Here is a 16,173-nt window from a genome sequence, read left to right as displayed (position 1 = left end):
ACACTAATGAATGCTCTACCTGGGGGCCCAGAGGAGAGACCAGTGCTAATGCTACTGCTATCAGATGCTGTACCTTGGCGGGGGCCTTGTCCTCTGTGTTGTCCGTCTCCTTGCCTGCTGGTGTATTCTGGGAGTCGCGACGTTGCGAGACGGACAGCTTCTTTTTCCGAGGCCGCCCCTTCAGGTTGGGAGCTAGAGGAGAGAGAGAGACCATGTTGTCAACAGAGTGGAGTCAGAGACACAGAGACACAGTGGAGTCAGAGACACAGTGGAGTCAGAGACACAGTGGAGTCAGAGACACAGAGACACAGAGACACAGTGGAGTCAGAGACATAGTGGAGTCAGAGACACAGAGACATAGTGGAGTCAGAGACACAGAGACACAGAGACATAGTGGAGTCAGAGACACAGTGGAGTCAGAGACAGAGTGGAGTCAGAGACACAGAGACACAGAGACACAGTGGAGTCAGAGACATAGTGGAGTCAGAGACACAGAGACATAGTGGAGTCAGAGACACAGAGACATAGTGGAGTCAGAGACATAGTGGAGTCAGAGACACAGTGGAGTCAGAGACATAGAAACATAGTGGAGTCAGAGACACAGAGACACAGAGACACAGAGACACAGTGGTCAGAAGATGCCAGTCTCTCTGTCCTGGATGGACCTGATGACATGTCAACCCTCCTAGTCCTCATCCCAGCTGCACCATAATACTCCGTCAGTCACAGTGTCATAATACACCACCAATCTACAGAAACATTCATATCGACGTGTTACAGCTGAGAGAGAGAGAGGTTATGACACTACGGATCTGTACTCCAGCCAATCACACCCCAGCAATCTGTCCTCCAGCCAATCACACTGCAGCAATCTGTCCTCCAGCCAATCACACCACAGCAATCTGTCCATCAGCCAATCACACCGCAGCAATCTGTCCTCCACCAGCCAATCACACCGCAGCAATCTGTCCTCCACCAGCCAATCACACCGCAGCAATCACACCGCAGCAATCTGTCCTCCACCAGCCAATCACACCGCAGCAATCTGTCCTCCAGCCAATCACACCGCAGCAATCTGTCTTCTACCAGCCAATCACACCGCAGCAATCTGTCCACCAGCCAATCACACTGCAGCAATCTGTCCTCCAGCCAATCACACCGCAGCAATCTGTCCACCAGCCAATCACACCGCAGCAATCTGTCCACCAGCCAATCACACTGCAGCAATCTGTCCTCCAGCCAATCACACCGCAGCAATCTGTCCACCAGCCAATCACTCCGCAGCAATCTGTCCACCAGCCAATCACACCGCAGCAATCTGTCCACCAGCAAATCACACCGCAGCAATCTGTCCACTAGCCAATCACACTGCAGCAATCTGTCCTCCAGCCTATCACACACCAGAACATCATCTGCAAGGAGATAAATCTACCTCTATTCTCTCTCACTCTCTCCGTCTCTCTCTCTTTCTGTGTCTCTCTCTTTCCATCTCTTCCTTCCTTCCTCTCTCCCTCACCCCCTTCCTCTCTCTCTCTCCCTAACCCCCTTCCTCTCTCTCTCTCTCTCCCTAACTCCCTCCCTCCCTCCCTCTTTCTGTCTCCCTCCCTCCCTCCCTCCCTCCCTCCCTCCATTTTAATACAGTTATATAAAGCAGATGGCGTATTGAGGCCCAGAAAGAGGAAAACATACACCATGAATAAATGATATGGTTTTGTCAAAATAATGCTGTGTGTGCTCCTAAACTAAACCCCCACCTGATCTGTCAACAGTTCCGTCTCTATATAATGCTGTGTAGTCCTAAACTAAACCCCCATCTGATCTGTCGACAGTTCCTTCTCTATATAATGCTGTGTGCTCCTAAACTAAACCCCCATCTGATCTGTCAGCAGTTCCTTCTCTATATAATGCTGTGTGTAGTCCTAAACTAAACCCCCATCTGATCTGTCAACAGTTCCTTCTCTATATAATGCTGTGTGTAGTCCTAAACTAAACCCCCATCTGATCTGTCAACAGTTCCTTCTCTATATAATGCTGTGTGCTCCTAAACTAAACCCCCATCTGATCTGTCAACAATTCCTTCTCTATATAATGCTGTGTGCTCCTAAACTAAACCCCCATCTGATCTGTCAACAGTTCCTTCTCTATATAATGCTGTGTGCTCCTAAACTAAACCCCCATCTGATCTGTCAACAGTTCCTTCTCTATATAATGCTGTGTGCTCCTAAACTAAACCCCCATCTGATCTGTCAACAGTTCCTTCTCTATATAATGCTGTGTGTAGTCCTAAACTAAACCCCCATCTGATCTGTCAACAGTTCCTTCTCTATATAATGCTGTGTGTAGTCCTAAACTAAACCCCCATCTGATCTGCCAACAGTTCCTTCTCTATATAATGCTGTGTGTAGTCCTAAACTAAACCCCATCTGATCTGTCGACAGTTCCTTCTCTATATAATGCTGTGTGCTCCTAAACTAAACCCCCATCTGATCTGTCAACAGTTCCTTCTCTATATAATGCTGTGTGCTCCTAAACTAAACCCCCATCTGATCTGTCAACAGTTCCTTCTCTATATAATGCTGTGTGTAGTAATAAACTAACCCCCCATCTGATCTGTCAACAGTTCCTTCTCTATATAATGCTGTGTGCTCCTAAACTAAACCCCCATCTGATCTGTCGACAGTTCCTTCTCTATATAATGCTGTGTGCTCCTAAACTTAACCCCATCTGATCTGTCAACAGTTCCTTCTCTGTATAATGCTGTGTGCTCCTAAACTAAACCCCCATCTGATCTGTCAACAGTTCCTTCTCTATATAATGCTGTGTGTAGTAATAAACTAACCCCCCATCTGATCTGTCAACAGTTCCTTCTCTATATAATGCTGTGTGCTCCTAAACTAAACCCCCATATGATCTGTCAGCAGTTCCTTCTCTATATAATGCTGTGTGTAGTCCTAAACTAAACCCCCATCTGATCTGTCAACAGTTCCTTCTCTATATAATGCTGTGTGTACTCCTAAACTAAACCCCCATCTAATCTGTCAGCAGTTCCTTCTCTATATAATGCTGTGTGCTCCTAAACTAAACCCCCATCTGATCTGTCAGCAGTTCCTTCTCTATATAATGCTGTGTGCTCCTAAACTAAACCCCCATCTGATCTGTCAGCAGTTCCTTCTCTATATAATGCTGTGTGTAGTCCTAAACTAAACCCTCATCTGATCTGTCAACAGTTCCTTCTCTATATAATGCTGTGTGCTCTTAAACTAAACCCCAATCTGATCTGTCAGCAGTTCCTTCTCTATATAATGCTGTGTGCTCCTAAACTAATCCCCCATCTGATCTGTCAGCAGTTCCTTCTCTATATAATGCTGTGTATAGTCCTAAACTAAACCCCCATCTGATCTGTCAGCAGTTCCTTCTCTATATAATGCTGTGTAGTCCTAAACTAAACCCCCATCTGATCTGTCAGCAGTTCCTTCTCTATATAATGCTGTGTGCTCATAAACTAAACCCCCATCTGATCTGTCGACAGTTCCTTCTCTATATAATGCTGTGTGCTCCTAAACTAAACCCCATCTGATCTGTCAACAGTTCCTTCTCTATATAATGCTGTGTGCTCCTAAACTAAACCCCCATCTGATCTGTCAACAGTTCCTTCTCTATATAATGCTGTGTGCTCCAAAACTAAACCCCCATCTGATCTGTCAGCAGTTCCTTCTCTATATAATGCTGTGTGCTCCTAAACTAAACCCCCATCTGATCTGTCAACAGTTCCTTCTCTATATAATGCTGTGTGTAGTCCTAAACTAAACCCCCATCTGATCTGTCAACAGTTCCTTCTCTATATAATGCTGTGTATAGTCCTAAACTAAACCCCCATCTGATCTGTCAGCAGTTCCTTCTCTATATAATGCTGTGTGTAGTCCTAAACTAAACCCCCATCTGATCTGTCAACAGTTCCTTCTCTATATAATGCTGTGTGTAGTCCTAAACTAAACCCCCATCTGATCTGTCAGCAGTTCCTTCTCTATATAATGCTGTGTGTAGTCCTAAACTAAACCCCCATCTGATCTGTCAACAGTTCCTTCTCTATATAATGCTGTGTGTCGTCCTAAACTAAACCCCCATCTGATCTGTCAGCAGTTCCTTCTCTATATAATGCTGTGTAGTCCTAAACTAAACCCCCATCTGATCTGTCAGCAGTTCCTTCTCTATATAATGCTGTGTGCTCATAAACTAAACCACCATCTGATCTGTCGACAGTTCCTTCTCTATATAATGCTGTGTGCTCCTAAACTAAACCCCCATCTGATCTGTCAGCAGTTCCTTCTCTATATAATGCTGTGTGTAGTCCTAAACTAAACCCCCATCAGATCTGTCAGCAGTTCCTTCTCTATATAATGCTGTGTGCTCCTAAACTAAACCCCCATCTGATCTGTCAACAGTTCCTTCTCTATATAATGCTGTGTGCTCCTAAACTAAACCCCCATCTGATCTGTCAACAGTTCCTTCTCTATATAATGCTGTGTGTAGTCCTAAACTAAACCCCCATCTGATCTGTCAACAGTTCCTTCTCTATATAATGCTGTGTGCTCCTAAACTAAACCCCCATCTGATCTGTCAACAGTTCCATCTCTATATAATGCTGTGTGCTCCTAAACTAAACCCCCCATCTGATCTGTCAGCAGTTCCTTCTCTATATAATGCTGTGTGCTCCTAAACTAAACCCCCCATCTGATCTGTCAACAGTTCCTTCTCTATATAATGCTGTGTGTAGTCCTAAACTAAACCCCCATCTGATCTGTCAACAGTTCCTTCTCTATATAATGCTGTGTGTAGTCCTAAACTAAACCCCCATCTGATCTGTCAGCAGTTCCTTCTCTATATAATGCTGTGTGTAGTCCTAAACTAAACCCCCATCTGATCTGTCAACAGTTCCTTCTCTATATAATGCTGTGTGTAGTCCTAAACTAAACCCCCATCTGATCTGTCAGCAGTTCCTTCTCTATATAATGCTGTGTAGTCCTAAACTAAACCCCCATCTGATCTGTCAGCAGTTCCTTCTCTATATAATGCTGTGTGCTCATAAACTAAACCCCCATCTGATCTGTCGACAGTTCCTTCTCTATATAATGCTGTGTGCTCCTAAACTAAACCCCATCTGATCTGTCAACAGTTCCTTCTCTATATAATGCTGTGTGCTCCTAAACTAAACCCCCATCTGATCTGTCAGCAGTTCCTTCTCTATATAATGCTGTGTGTAGTCCTAAACTAAACCCCCATCTGATCTGTCAACAGTTCCTTCTCTATATAATGCTGTGTGTAGTCCTAAACTAAACCCCCATCTGATCTGTCAGCAGTTCCTTCTCTATATAATGCTGTGTAGTCCTAAACTAAACCCCCATCTGATCTGTCAGCAGTTCCTTCTCTATATAATGCTGTGTGCTCATAAACTAAACCCCCATCTGATCTGTCGACAGTTCCTTCTCTATATAATGCTGTGTGCTCCTAAACTAAACCCCCATCTGATCTGTCAACAGTTCCTTCTCTATATAATGCTGTGTGCTCCTAAACTAAACCCCATCTGATCTGTCAGCAGTTCCTTCTCTATATAATGCTGTGTGTGTCCCTGGATGAACAGCACCTCAGCCTTAGTGGATGGATGAACAGCACCTCAGCCTTAGTGGATGGTTGTACAGCACCTCAGCCTTAGTGGATGGATGTACAGCATCTCAGCCTTAGTGGATGGATGAACAGCATCTCAGCCTTAGTGGATGGATGAACAGCACCTCAGCCTTAGTGGATGGATGTACAGCACCTCAGCCTTAGTGGATGGATGAACAGCACCTCAGCCTTAGTGGATGGATGTACAGCACCTCAACCTTAGTGGATGGATGAACAGCACCTCAGCCTTAGTGGATGGATGAACAGCACCTCAGCCTTAGTGGATGGATGTACAGCACCTCAGCCTTAGTGGATGGATGAACAGCACCTCAGCCTTAGTGGATGGATGAACAGCACCTCAGCCTTAGTGGATGGATGAACAGCACCTCAGCCTTAGTGGATGGATGAACAGCACCTCAGCCTTAGTGGATGGATGTACAGCACCTCAGCCTTAGTGGATGGATGAATAGCACATCAGCCTTAGTGGATGGATGAACAGCACCTCAGCCTTAGTGGATGGATGTACAGCACCTCAGCCTTAGTGGATGGATGTACAGCACCTCAGCCTTAGTGGATGGATGAACAGCACCTCAGCCTTAGTGGATGGATGTACAGCACCTCAGCCTTAGTGGATGGATGTACAGCACCTCAGCCTTAGTGGATGGATGTACAGCACCTCAGCCTTAGTGGATGGATGTACAGCACCTCAGCCTTAGTGGATGGATGAACAGCACCTCAGCCTTAGTGGATGGATGAACAGCACCTCAGCCTTAGTGGATGGATGAACAGCACCTCAGCCTTAGTGGATGGATGAACAGCACCTCAGCCTTAGTGGATGGATGTACAGCACCTCAGCCTTAGTGGATGGATGTACAGCACCTCAGCCTTAGTGGATGGATGAACAGCACCTCAGCCTTAGTGGATGGATGTACAGCACCTCAGCCTTAGTGGATGGATGTACAGCACCTCAGCCTTAGTGGATGGATGTACAGCACCTCAGCCTTAGTGGATGGATGAACAGCACCTCAGCCTTAGTGGATGGATGAACAGCACCTCAGCCTTAGTGGATGGATGTACAGCACCTCAGCCTTAGTGGATGGATGAACAGCACCTCAGCCTTAGTGGATGGATGAACAGCGCCGGGTTCTTGTCAGTCCTCATTGTTATGTCACTGTGTTCTGTTATATCATGTGTTCAGCGCTACGTCCAAACATACAGGCATATTACACTCACCCAACACGACTACCTCATGACTAACTGGCATTTAATCATTATCTAACTAACATACAATTAAATCTCTCTCTAGTTCACCCTCCCCTACCCTCCCCTGTCCCCCTACCCTCCCCTACCCTCCCCTGTCCCCCTACCCTCCCCTGTCCCCCTACCCTCCCCTGTCCCCCTACCCTCCCCTACCCTCCCCTGTCCCCCTACCCTCCCCTGTCCCCCTACCCTCCCCTGTCCCCCTACCCTCCCCTACCCTCCCCTGTCCCCCTACCCTCCCCTGTCCCCCTACCCTCTCCTGTCCCCCTACCCTCCCCTGTCCCCCTACCCTCCCCTGTCCCCCTACCCTCCCCTCCCCTACCCTCCCCTGTCCCCCTACCCTCCCCTGTCCCCCTACCCTCCCCTGTCCCCCTACCCTCCCCCCTCCCCTGTCCCCCTACCCTCCCCTGTCCCCCTACCCTCCCCTGTCCCCCTACCCTCCCCTGTCCCCCATCCCCTACCCTCCCCTGTCCCCTCTCCCCTCCCCTCCCCCCTCCCCTCCTCTGTCCCCTCTCCCCTCCCCTCCCCTGTCCCCCCTCCCCTACCCTGTTCCCCCTCCCCTGTCCCCCCTCCCCTCCCCTGTTCCCCCTCCCCTCCCCTGTCCTCTCTCCCCTCCCCCCTACCCTCCCCTGTCCCCCTCTCCCCTCCCCTGTCCCCTCCCCTCCCCTGTCCCCCCTCCCCTCCCCTGTCCCCTCTCCCCTCCCCTGTCCCCTCTCCCCTCCCCTCCCCTCCCCTCCCCTGTCCCCCCTCCCCTCCCCTGTCCCCCCTCCCCCCTCCCCTCCCCTGTCCCCTCTCCCCTCCCCTGTCCCCCCTCCCCTGTCCCCTCCCCTGTCCCCCCCTCCCCTGCCCCCTCCCCTGTCCCCCCTCCCCTCCCCTGTCCCCCCTACCCTCAGATTCAGCAGGCTACTGGCATTACAAACCTGGTTAAAAGACCACTGTAGCTCTGTTGGCATGACTGTTATAAAGAATTTCCACACCTTTTGGAAACAGAAGTTGCTCTACAGGAATGACGGAGTCCATCCAAATCATCTAGACTCCTGGACTCTGTCCACACATTTCAAGGCTGCGTTGAGACATACCGACAAACTGACAGTGGCACTAAGACGGCACTCAACGAGCTGTATAGGGCCATAAGCAAACAAGAAAATGCTAATTCAAAGGCGGCACTCCTAGTGGCTGGGGACTTTAATGCAGGGAAACAAATCCGTTTTACCTCATTTCCACCAACATGCCACACTGTGTTCCCTGAACTCCTATCGGACCTTGTAGTCATGGCAGATAATATTCAAATTTTTGGTGACTTTAATATTCACATGGAAAAGTCCACAGACCGACTCCAAAAGGCTTTCGAAGACATCGTCGACTCAGTGGGTTTTGTCCAACATGTCTCCGGACCTACTCACTGCCACAGTCATACTCTGGACCTAGTTCTGTCCTGTGGAATAAATATTGTGGATCTTAATGTTTTTCCTCATAATTGTGGACGATCGGACCACCATTTTATTACGTTTGCAATCGCAACAAATAATCTGCTCAGACCCCAACGTAGGATCATCAAAAGATGTGCTATAAATTCTCAGACAATCCAAAGATTGCTAGATGCCCTTCCAGACTCCCTCCATCTACCCAAGGACGTCAGAGTACAAAAATCAGTTAACCACCTAACTGAGGAACTAAATTTAACCTTGCGTAATGCCCTAGATGCAGTCGCACCCCTAAAAACAATAAACATTTGTCATAAGAAACTAGCTCGCTGGTATACAGAAAATACCCGAGCTCTGAAGCAAGCTTCCAGAAAATAGGAACGGAAATGGCGCCACACCAAACTGGAAGTCTTCTGACTAGCTTGGAAAGACAGTACCGTGCAGTATCGAAGAGCCCTCACTGCTGCTCGATCATCCTATTTTTCCAACTTAATTGAGGAGAATAAGAACAATCCGAAATGTATTTTTGATAGTGTCACAAAGCTAACTAAAAAGCAACATTCCCCAAGAGAGGATGGCTTTCACTTCAGCAGTGATAAATGCATGAACTTCTTTGAGGAAAAGATCATGATCATTAGAAAGCAAATTACGGACTCCTTGTCCTGAGTCTACACAACTCCGCCAGGACCTAGGATCAACGGAGACACTAAAGTTTTTTAGTACTATATCTCTTGACACATTGATGAAAATAGTCATGGCCTCTAAACCTTCCAGCAGCATACTGGACCCTATTCCAACTAAACTACTGAAAGAGCTGCTTCCTGTGCTCGGCCCTCCTATGTTGAACATAATAAACGGCTCTCTATCCACCGGATGTGTACCAAACTCACTAAAAGTGGCAGCAATAAAGCCTCTCTTGAAAAAGCCAAACCTTGACCGAGAAAATATAAAAAACTATCGGCCTATATTGAATCTCCCATTCCTCTCAAAATCTCCCATTCCTATTTTTGAAAAAGCTGTTGCGCAGCAACTCACTGCCTTCCTGAAGACAAACAATGTATACGAAACGCTTCAGTCTGGTTTTAGACCCCATCATAGCACTGAGACTGCACTTGAGAAGGTGGGAAATTACCTTTTAATGGCGTCAGACCAAGGCTCTGCATCTGTCCTCATGCTCCTAGACCTTAGTGCTGCTTTTGATGCCATCGGTCACCAGATTCATTTGGAGAGAACGGAAACCCAATTTGGTCTACACGGACAAGTTCTGGCCTGGTTTAGATCTTATCTGTTGGAAAGATATCAGTTTGTCTCTGTGGATGGTTTGTCTTCTGACAAATCAACTGAACATTTTGGTGTTCCTCAAGGTTCCGTTTAAGGACCCTATTGTTTTCCCTATATATTCTTAAGTAAAATTGTGAAGGACCTCGGCATTACTCTGGACCCTGATCTCTCTTTTGACGAACATATCAAGAATATTTCATGGACAGCTTTTTTCCATCTTCGTAACATTGCAAAAATCAGAAACTTTCTGTCCAAAAATGATGCAGAAAATGTATCCATGCTTTTGTCACTTCTAGATTAGACTACTGCAATGCTCTACTTTCTGGGTACCCGGATAAAGCACTAAATAAACGTTAGTTAGTGCTAAACACTGCTGCTAGAATTCTGACTAGAACCAAAACATATTACTCCAGTGCTAGCCTCTCTACACTGGCTTCCTGTTAAGGCTAGGGCTGATTTCAAGGTTTTACTGCTAACCTACAAAGCATTACATGGGCTTGCTCCTACCTATCTCTCCGATTTGGTCGTCATACATACCTACACGTACGCTACGGTCACAAGACGCAGGACTCCTTACTGTCCCTAGAATTTCTAAGCAAACAGCTGGAGGCAGGACTTTCTCCTATAGAGCTCCATTTTTAGGGAATGGTCTGCCTACCCATGTGAGAGATGCAGACTTGGTCTCGACCTTTAAGTCTTTATTGAAGACTCATCTCTTCAGTAGGTCCTATGATTGAGTGTAGTCTGGCCCAGGGGTGTGAAGGTGAACGGAAAGGCTCTGGAGCAACGAACCGCCCTTGCTCTCTCCACTGGGATTCTCTGCCTCTAACCCTATTACAGGGGCTGAGTCACTGGCTTACTGGTGCTCTTCCATGCCGTCCCTAGGAGGGGTGCGTCACTTGAGTGGGTTGAGTCACTGACGTGATCTTCCTGTCCGGGTTGGTGTCCCCCTCGGGTTCATGCCGTGGGGGAGATCTCCATGGGCTATACTCAGCCTTGTCTCAGGATGGTAAGTTGGTGGTTGAAGATATCCCTCTAGTGGTGTGGGGGCCGTGCTTTGGCAAAGTGGGTGGGGTTATATCCTGCCTGTTTGGCCCTGTCCGGGGGTATCATCGGACGGGGCCACAGTGTCTTCTGATCCCTCCTGTCTCAGCCTCCAGTATTTATGCTGCAGTAGTTTATGTGTCGGGGGGCTAGGGTCAGTCTGTTACATCTGGAGTATTTCTCCTGTCTCATCCGGAGTCCTGTTTGAATTTGAGTATGCTCCATCTAATTCTCTGTCTCTCTTTCTCTCTTTCTCTCGGAGGACCTGAGCCCTAGGACCATGCCTCAGGACTACCTGGCATGATGACTCCTTGCTGTCCCCAGTCCACCTGGCTGTGATGCTGCTCCAATTTCAAATGTTCTGCCTGCGGCTATGGAACCCTGACCTGTTCACCGGACGTGCTACCTGTCCCAGACCTGCTGTTTTCAACTCTCTAGAGACAGCAGGAGTGGTAGAGATACTCTGAATGATCAGCTATGAAAAGCCAACTGACATTTACTCCTGAGGTGCTGACTTGTTGCACCCTCGACAACCACTGTGATTATTATTATTTGACCCTGCTGGTCATCTATGAACATTTGAACATCTTGGCCATGTTCTGTTATAATCTCAATCCGGCACAGCCAGAAGAGGACTGGCCACCCCTCATAGCCTGGTTCCTCTCTAGGTTTCTTCCTAGGTTTTGGCCTTTCTAGAGGTGTTTTTCCTAGCCACCGTGCTTCTACATCTGCATTGCTTGCTGTTTGGGGTTTTAGGCTGGGTTTCTGTACAGCACTTTGAGATATCAGCTGATGTAAGAAGAAGGGCTTTATAAATACATTTGATTTGAAATTACATTTTGGGCAAAAAGGCAAACTCAGCTCCATCATTCATTGAATCAGATGGTTCATTCATCACAAAACCTACTGATATTGCCAACTACTTTAATGATTTTTTCATTAGAAAGATTAGCAAACTAAGGCATGACATGCCAACAACAATTGTTTAACCTACACATTCATGCATAACTAACCGAATTGTGTAAGTCAGGCACCGTAGTTTAGAATTTCATAAAGTGAGTGTGGAAGAGGTGAAAAAGACATTGTTGTCTGTTAACAATGACAAGCCACCTGGGTCTGACAACTCGGATGGACAATTACTGAGGATAATAGCGGACCATATTGCCATTCCCGTTTGTCATATCTTCAATCTAAGCCTACAATAAAGTGTGTGCCCTCGGGCCTGGAGGGAAGCAAAAGGCATTTCACTACCCAAGAATAATAAATAAATAAAATAACAGACTAGATAATAGAGCAGAGCTGTAAAATAACAGATTGTAGAGAATAGAGCAGAGCTGTAAAATAACAGACTGTAGAGAATAGAGCAGAGCTGTAAATAACAGATTGTAGAGAATAGAGCAGAGCTGTAAAATAACAGATTGTAGAGAATAGAGCAGGGCTGTAAAATAACAGATTGTAGAGAATAGAGCAGGGCTGTAAAATAACAGATTGTAGAGAATAGAGCAGGGCTGTAAAATAACAGATTGTAGAGAATAGAGCAGAGCTGTGAAATAACAGATTGTAGAGAATAGAGCAGAGCTGTAAAATAACAGATTGTAGAGAATAGAGCAGGGCTGTAAAATAACAGATTGTAGAGAATAGAGCAGAGCTGTAAAATAACAGATTGTAGAGAATAGAGCAGGGCTGTAAAATAACAGACTGTAGAGAAGTAGGTTACAGGATAAATTATATATTACTATGAACTTAAGAAGGACATTGTGTGAGTTGGAGTGAGTCCCAAACAGTGGTCTCTCTGTCAACACATGAATAAAAGTACTTCATAATATAGTAATTTATAATAAAGTATTTAATAATACACTATTTTATAATAAAGTATTTCATAATATATTATTTCAAAGTGACTTATTTCATAATACAGTATTTTCTAATATAGTATTTAACGGTCGCTCAGCTCTTAGCCGTCAGAGCACAGAGACTCGGACGTCTCCTAGGAACATGTAGTATTTAACGGTCGCTCAGCTCTTAGCCGTCAGAGCACAGAGACTCGGACGTCTCCTAGGAACATGTAAAAAGAGAATAACAGCACTTTGGTTTTAATTTGACATGATGCATTTTGAAAACAGCTACTGGAAGACGTTTCTACAGTCTCAGGTCTCTGAGCTGCGGGGAGGCTGGCCAACTGAGTGTAACGCTCTGATCATAAATGCACTTAATAAATGAAGTAGTATGAAAGGAACAACTGTAACACACCAACCCCCCTCCGGCCCTGTAGGAATGGAAAGAGCCGGTCCAGATAGATTTAGTTTCACTGCCTTTCAGACCGGCCTCAGATCGGTGGTCCAAGGAATGACCAGGGGGGGGGGGGAATATGAGAGTGTTGTTGAGGGTTATAGAGGGTTGTAGAGGGTTGGGTGGTACACCTGATCTCAGAACTGTGCTGTTATACATATGATCATAGAGTCAAACTACTATTGTCATCCTCTGGTCACCTCCCAAATGACGTCCCGTTCCCTATATAGTGCAACATGTTTTGACCAGAGACCGTTGGACCAGGGCCCTAAGTAGGACGGACATACAGTGCATTCTGTTACGTTACAGCCTTTTTCTAAAATGGATTCAATTTACTTTTTTCCCCTTTATCAATCTACACACAATACTCCACAATGACAAAAACGAAAACAGGTTTTTAGACATTTCTTTGCAAATGTATAAAAAAAAAAACAGAAATACCTTATTGTCACGCCCTGACCTGAGAGAGCCTTTTTTATGGCTCTATTTAGGTTTGGTCAGGGTGTGATTTGGGTGGGCATTCTATGTCCTTTTTTCTATGTTTTTGTATTTCTTTGTGTTGGCCTGGTATGGCTCTCAATCAGGGACAGCTGTACATCGTTGTCGCTGATTGGGAGTCATACTTAGGCAGCCTGTTTTCCTTTGGGGTTTGTGGGTAGTTATTTTCTGTTTTGTACATTTTGTGACCTGACAGAACTGTTGGCTGTCGTTCATTTTCTTGTTTTGAAGTGTTTCTTATTATTAAATCATTAATATGAACACTCACCACGCTGCGCTTTGGTGCCCTTCTTCTACAGACGACAAGCTTTTGACATTTTTGCAAATGTATTAAAAATAAAACAATACCTTATTTACATAAGTATTCAGACCTTTTGCTATGAGATGCGAAATTGAGCTCAGGTGCATCCTGTTTCCATTGATCATCCTTGATGTTTCTACAACTTGACTGGAGTCCACCTGTGATAAATTAAATTGATTGGACATGATTTTGAAATGCACACATCTGTCTATATAAAGGTCCCAGAGTTGACTCCGAGACAAGATCATGTCGAGGCACAGATCTGGGGAAGGGTACCAAAAAATGTCTGCAGCATTGAAGGTCCCCAAGAACACAGTGGCCTCCATCATTCTTAAATGGAAGAAGTTTGGAACCACCAAGACTCTTCCTAGAGCTGGCCACCCTGCCAAACTGAGCAATCGGGGGAGAAGGGCCTTGGTCGGGGAGGTGACCAAGAACCCGATGGTCACTCTGACAGAGCTCCAGAGTTCATCTGTGGAGATGGGAGAACCTTCCAGATGGACAACCATCTCTGCAGCACTTCACCAAACAGGCCTTTATGGTAGAGTGGCCAGACCGAAGCCACTCCTCAGTAAAAGGCACATGACAGCCCGCTTGGAGTTTGCCAAAAGGCACCTGAAGGACTCAGACCATGAGAAACAAGATACTCTGGTCTGATGAAACCAAGATTGAACTCTTTGGCCTGAATGCCAAGTGTCACATCTGGAGGAAACCTGGCACCATCCCTACGGTGAAGCATGGTGGTGGCAACATCATGTTGTGGGGATGTTTTTCAGCGGCAGGGACTGGAAGACTAGTCAGGATCGAGGGAAAGATGAAGAGAGAAAAGTACAGAGAGATCCTTACGAAACGCACACAGCCAAGACAATGCAGAAGTGGCTGCCAGACAAATCTCTGAATGTCCTTGAGGGGCCTAGCCAGAGCCCGGATCTGAACCCGATCGAACATCTCTGGAAAGACCTGAAAATAGCTGTGCAGCGACACTCCCCTTCTAACCTGAGAGAGCTTGAGAGGATCTGCAGAGAAGAATGGGAGAAACTCCCCAAATACAGGTGTGCCAGGCTTGTAGCGTCATACCCTTGAAGACTCCAGGCTGTAATCACTGCCAGGCTTGTAGCGTCATACCCTAGAAGACTCGAGGCTGTAATCGCTGCCAGGCTTGTAGCGTCATACCCTTGAAGACTCCAGGCTGTAATCGCTGCCAGGCTTGTAGTGTCATACCCTTGAAGACTCCAGGCTGTAATCGCTGCCAGGCTTGTAGCGTCATACCCTAGAAGACTCCAGGCTGTAATCGCTGCCAGGCTTGTAGCGTCATACCCTAGAAGACTCCAGGCTGTAATCGCTGCCAGGCTTGTAGCGTCATACCCTAGAAGACTCCAGGCTGTAATCACTGCCAGGCTTGTAGCGTCATACCCTGGAAGACTCCAGGCTGTAATCGCTGCCAGGCTTGTAGCGTCATACCCTAGAAGACTCCAGGCTGTAATCACTGCCAAAGGTGCTTCAACAAAGTACTGAGTAAAGGGTCTGAATACTTATGTAAATGTTATATTTCCGATTTTTTTTTAAAATATACATTTGGAAACATTTCTAAAAACCTGTTTTTGCTTTCATTATGAGGTATTGTGATGTCATTATGAGGTATTGTGATGTCATTATGGGGTATTGTGATGTCCTTATGGGGTATGGTGATGTCATTATGAGGTATTGTGATGTCATTATGAGGTATTGTGATGTCATTACGGGGTATGGTGATGTCATTATGAGGTATTGTGATGTCCTTATGGGGTAATGTGATGTCATTATGAGGTATTGTGTGTAGATTGATGAGAAAAAAAATATATTTAATCCATTTTAGAATAAGGCTTTGACGTAACAAAATGTGGAAAAAGTCAAGGGGTCTGAATACTTTCCGAAGGGACTGTATGTGTCTATAGACTATATATATACTATATTCTATCTGTATGTGTATACTATACTCTATCTGTATGTGTATACTATACTCTATCTGTATGTGTATACTATATTCTATCTGTATGTGTCTATAGACTATGTGTATTCTATCTGTATGTGTCTATAGACTATGTGTATACTATATTCTATCTGTATGTGTATACTATATTCTATCTGTATGTGTATACTATACTCTATCTGTATGTGTATACTATATTCTATCTGTATGTGTCTATAGACTGTGTGTATACTATATTCTATCTGTATGTGTCTATAGACTATGTGTATACTATATTATATCTGTATGTGTCTATAAACTATGTGTATACTATATTCTATCTGTATGTGTATACTATATTCTATCTGTATGTGTCTATATGTGAATACTATATTCTATCTGTATGTGTCTATAGACTATATATACTATATTCTATCTAAGCCATTTTAATATCATGGGGGCTGCCT

General features: G+C 45.6%; 1 protein-coding gene across 1 annotated transcript in view; it reads right to left on the bottom strand.

Annotated features, from left to right (window-relative positions):
- LOC115189568 (AT-rich interactive domain-containing protein 5B-like) overlaps window positions 1–16,173 on the bottom strand; it is a 114,094-nt gene that overhangs the window by 46,263 nt on the left and 51,658 nt on the right. The window contains exon 5 of the mRNA XM_029748186.1: window positions 74–192. Coding sequence (XP_029604046.1) covers window positions 74–192 — 119 coding nt within the window. The remainder of the gene's footprint in view (window positions 1–73; window positions 193–16,173) is intronic.

Source organism: Salmo trutta, unplaced genomic scaffold, assembly GCF_901001165.1.
Source record: "Salmo trutta unplaced genomic scaffold, fSalTru1.1, whole genome shotgun sequence".
In the NCBI taxonomy this organism is placed as follows: Eukaryota; Metazoa; Chordata; class Actinopteri; order Salmoniformes; family Salmonidae; genus Salmo; species Salmo trutta.
Note: the sequence above shows the minus strand (reverse complement) of the source record. Positions and strands in the feature narration are given on the sequence as shown.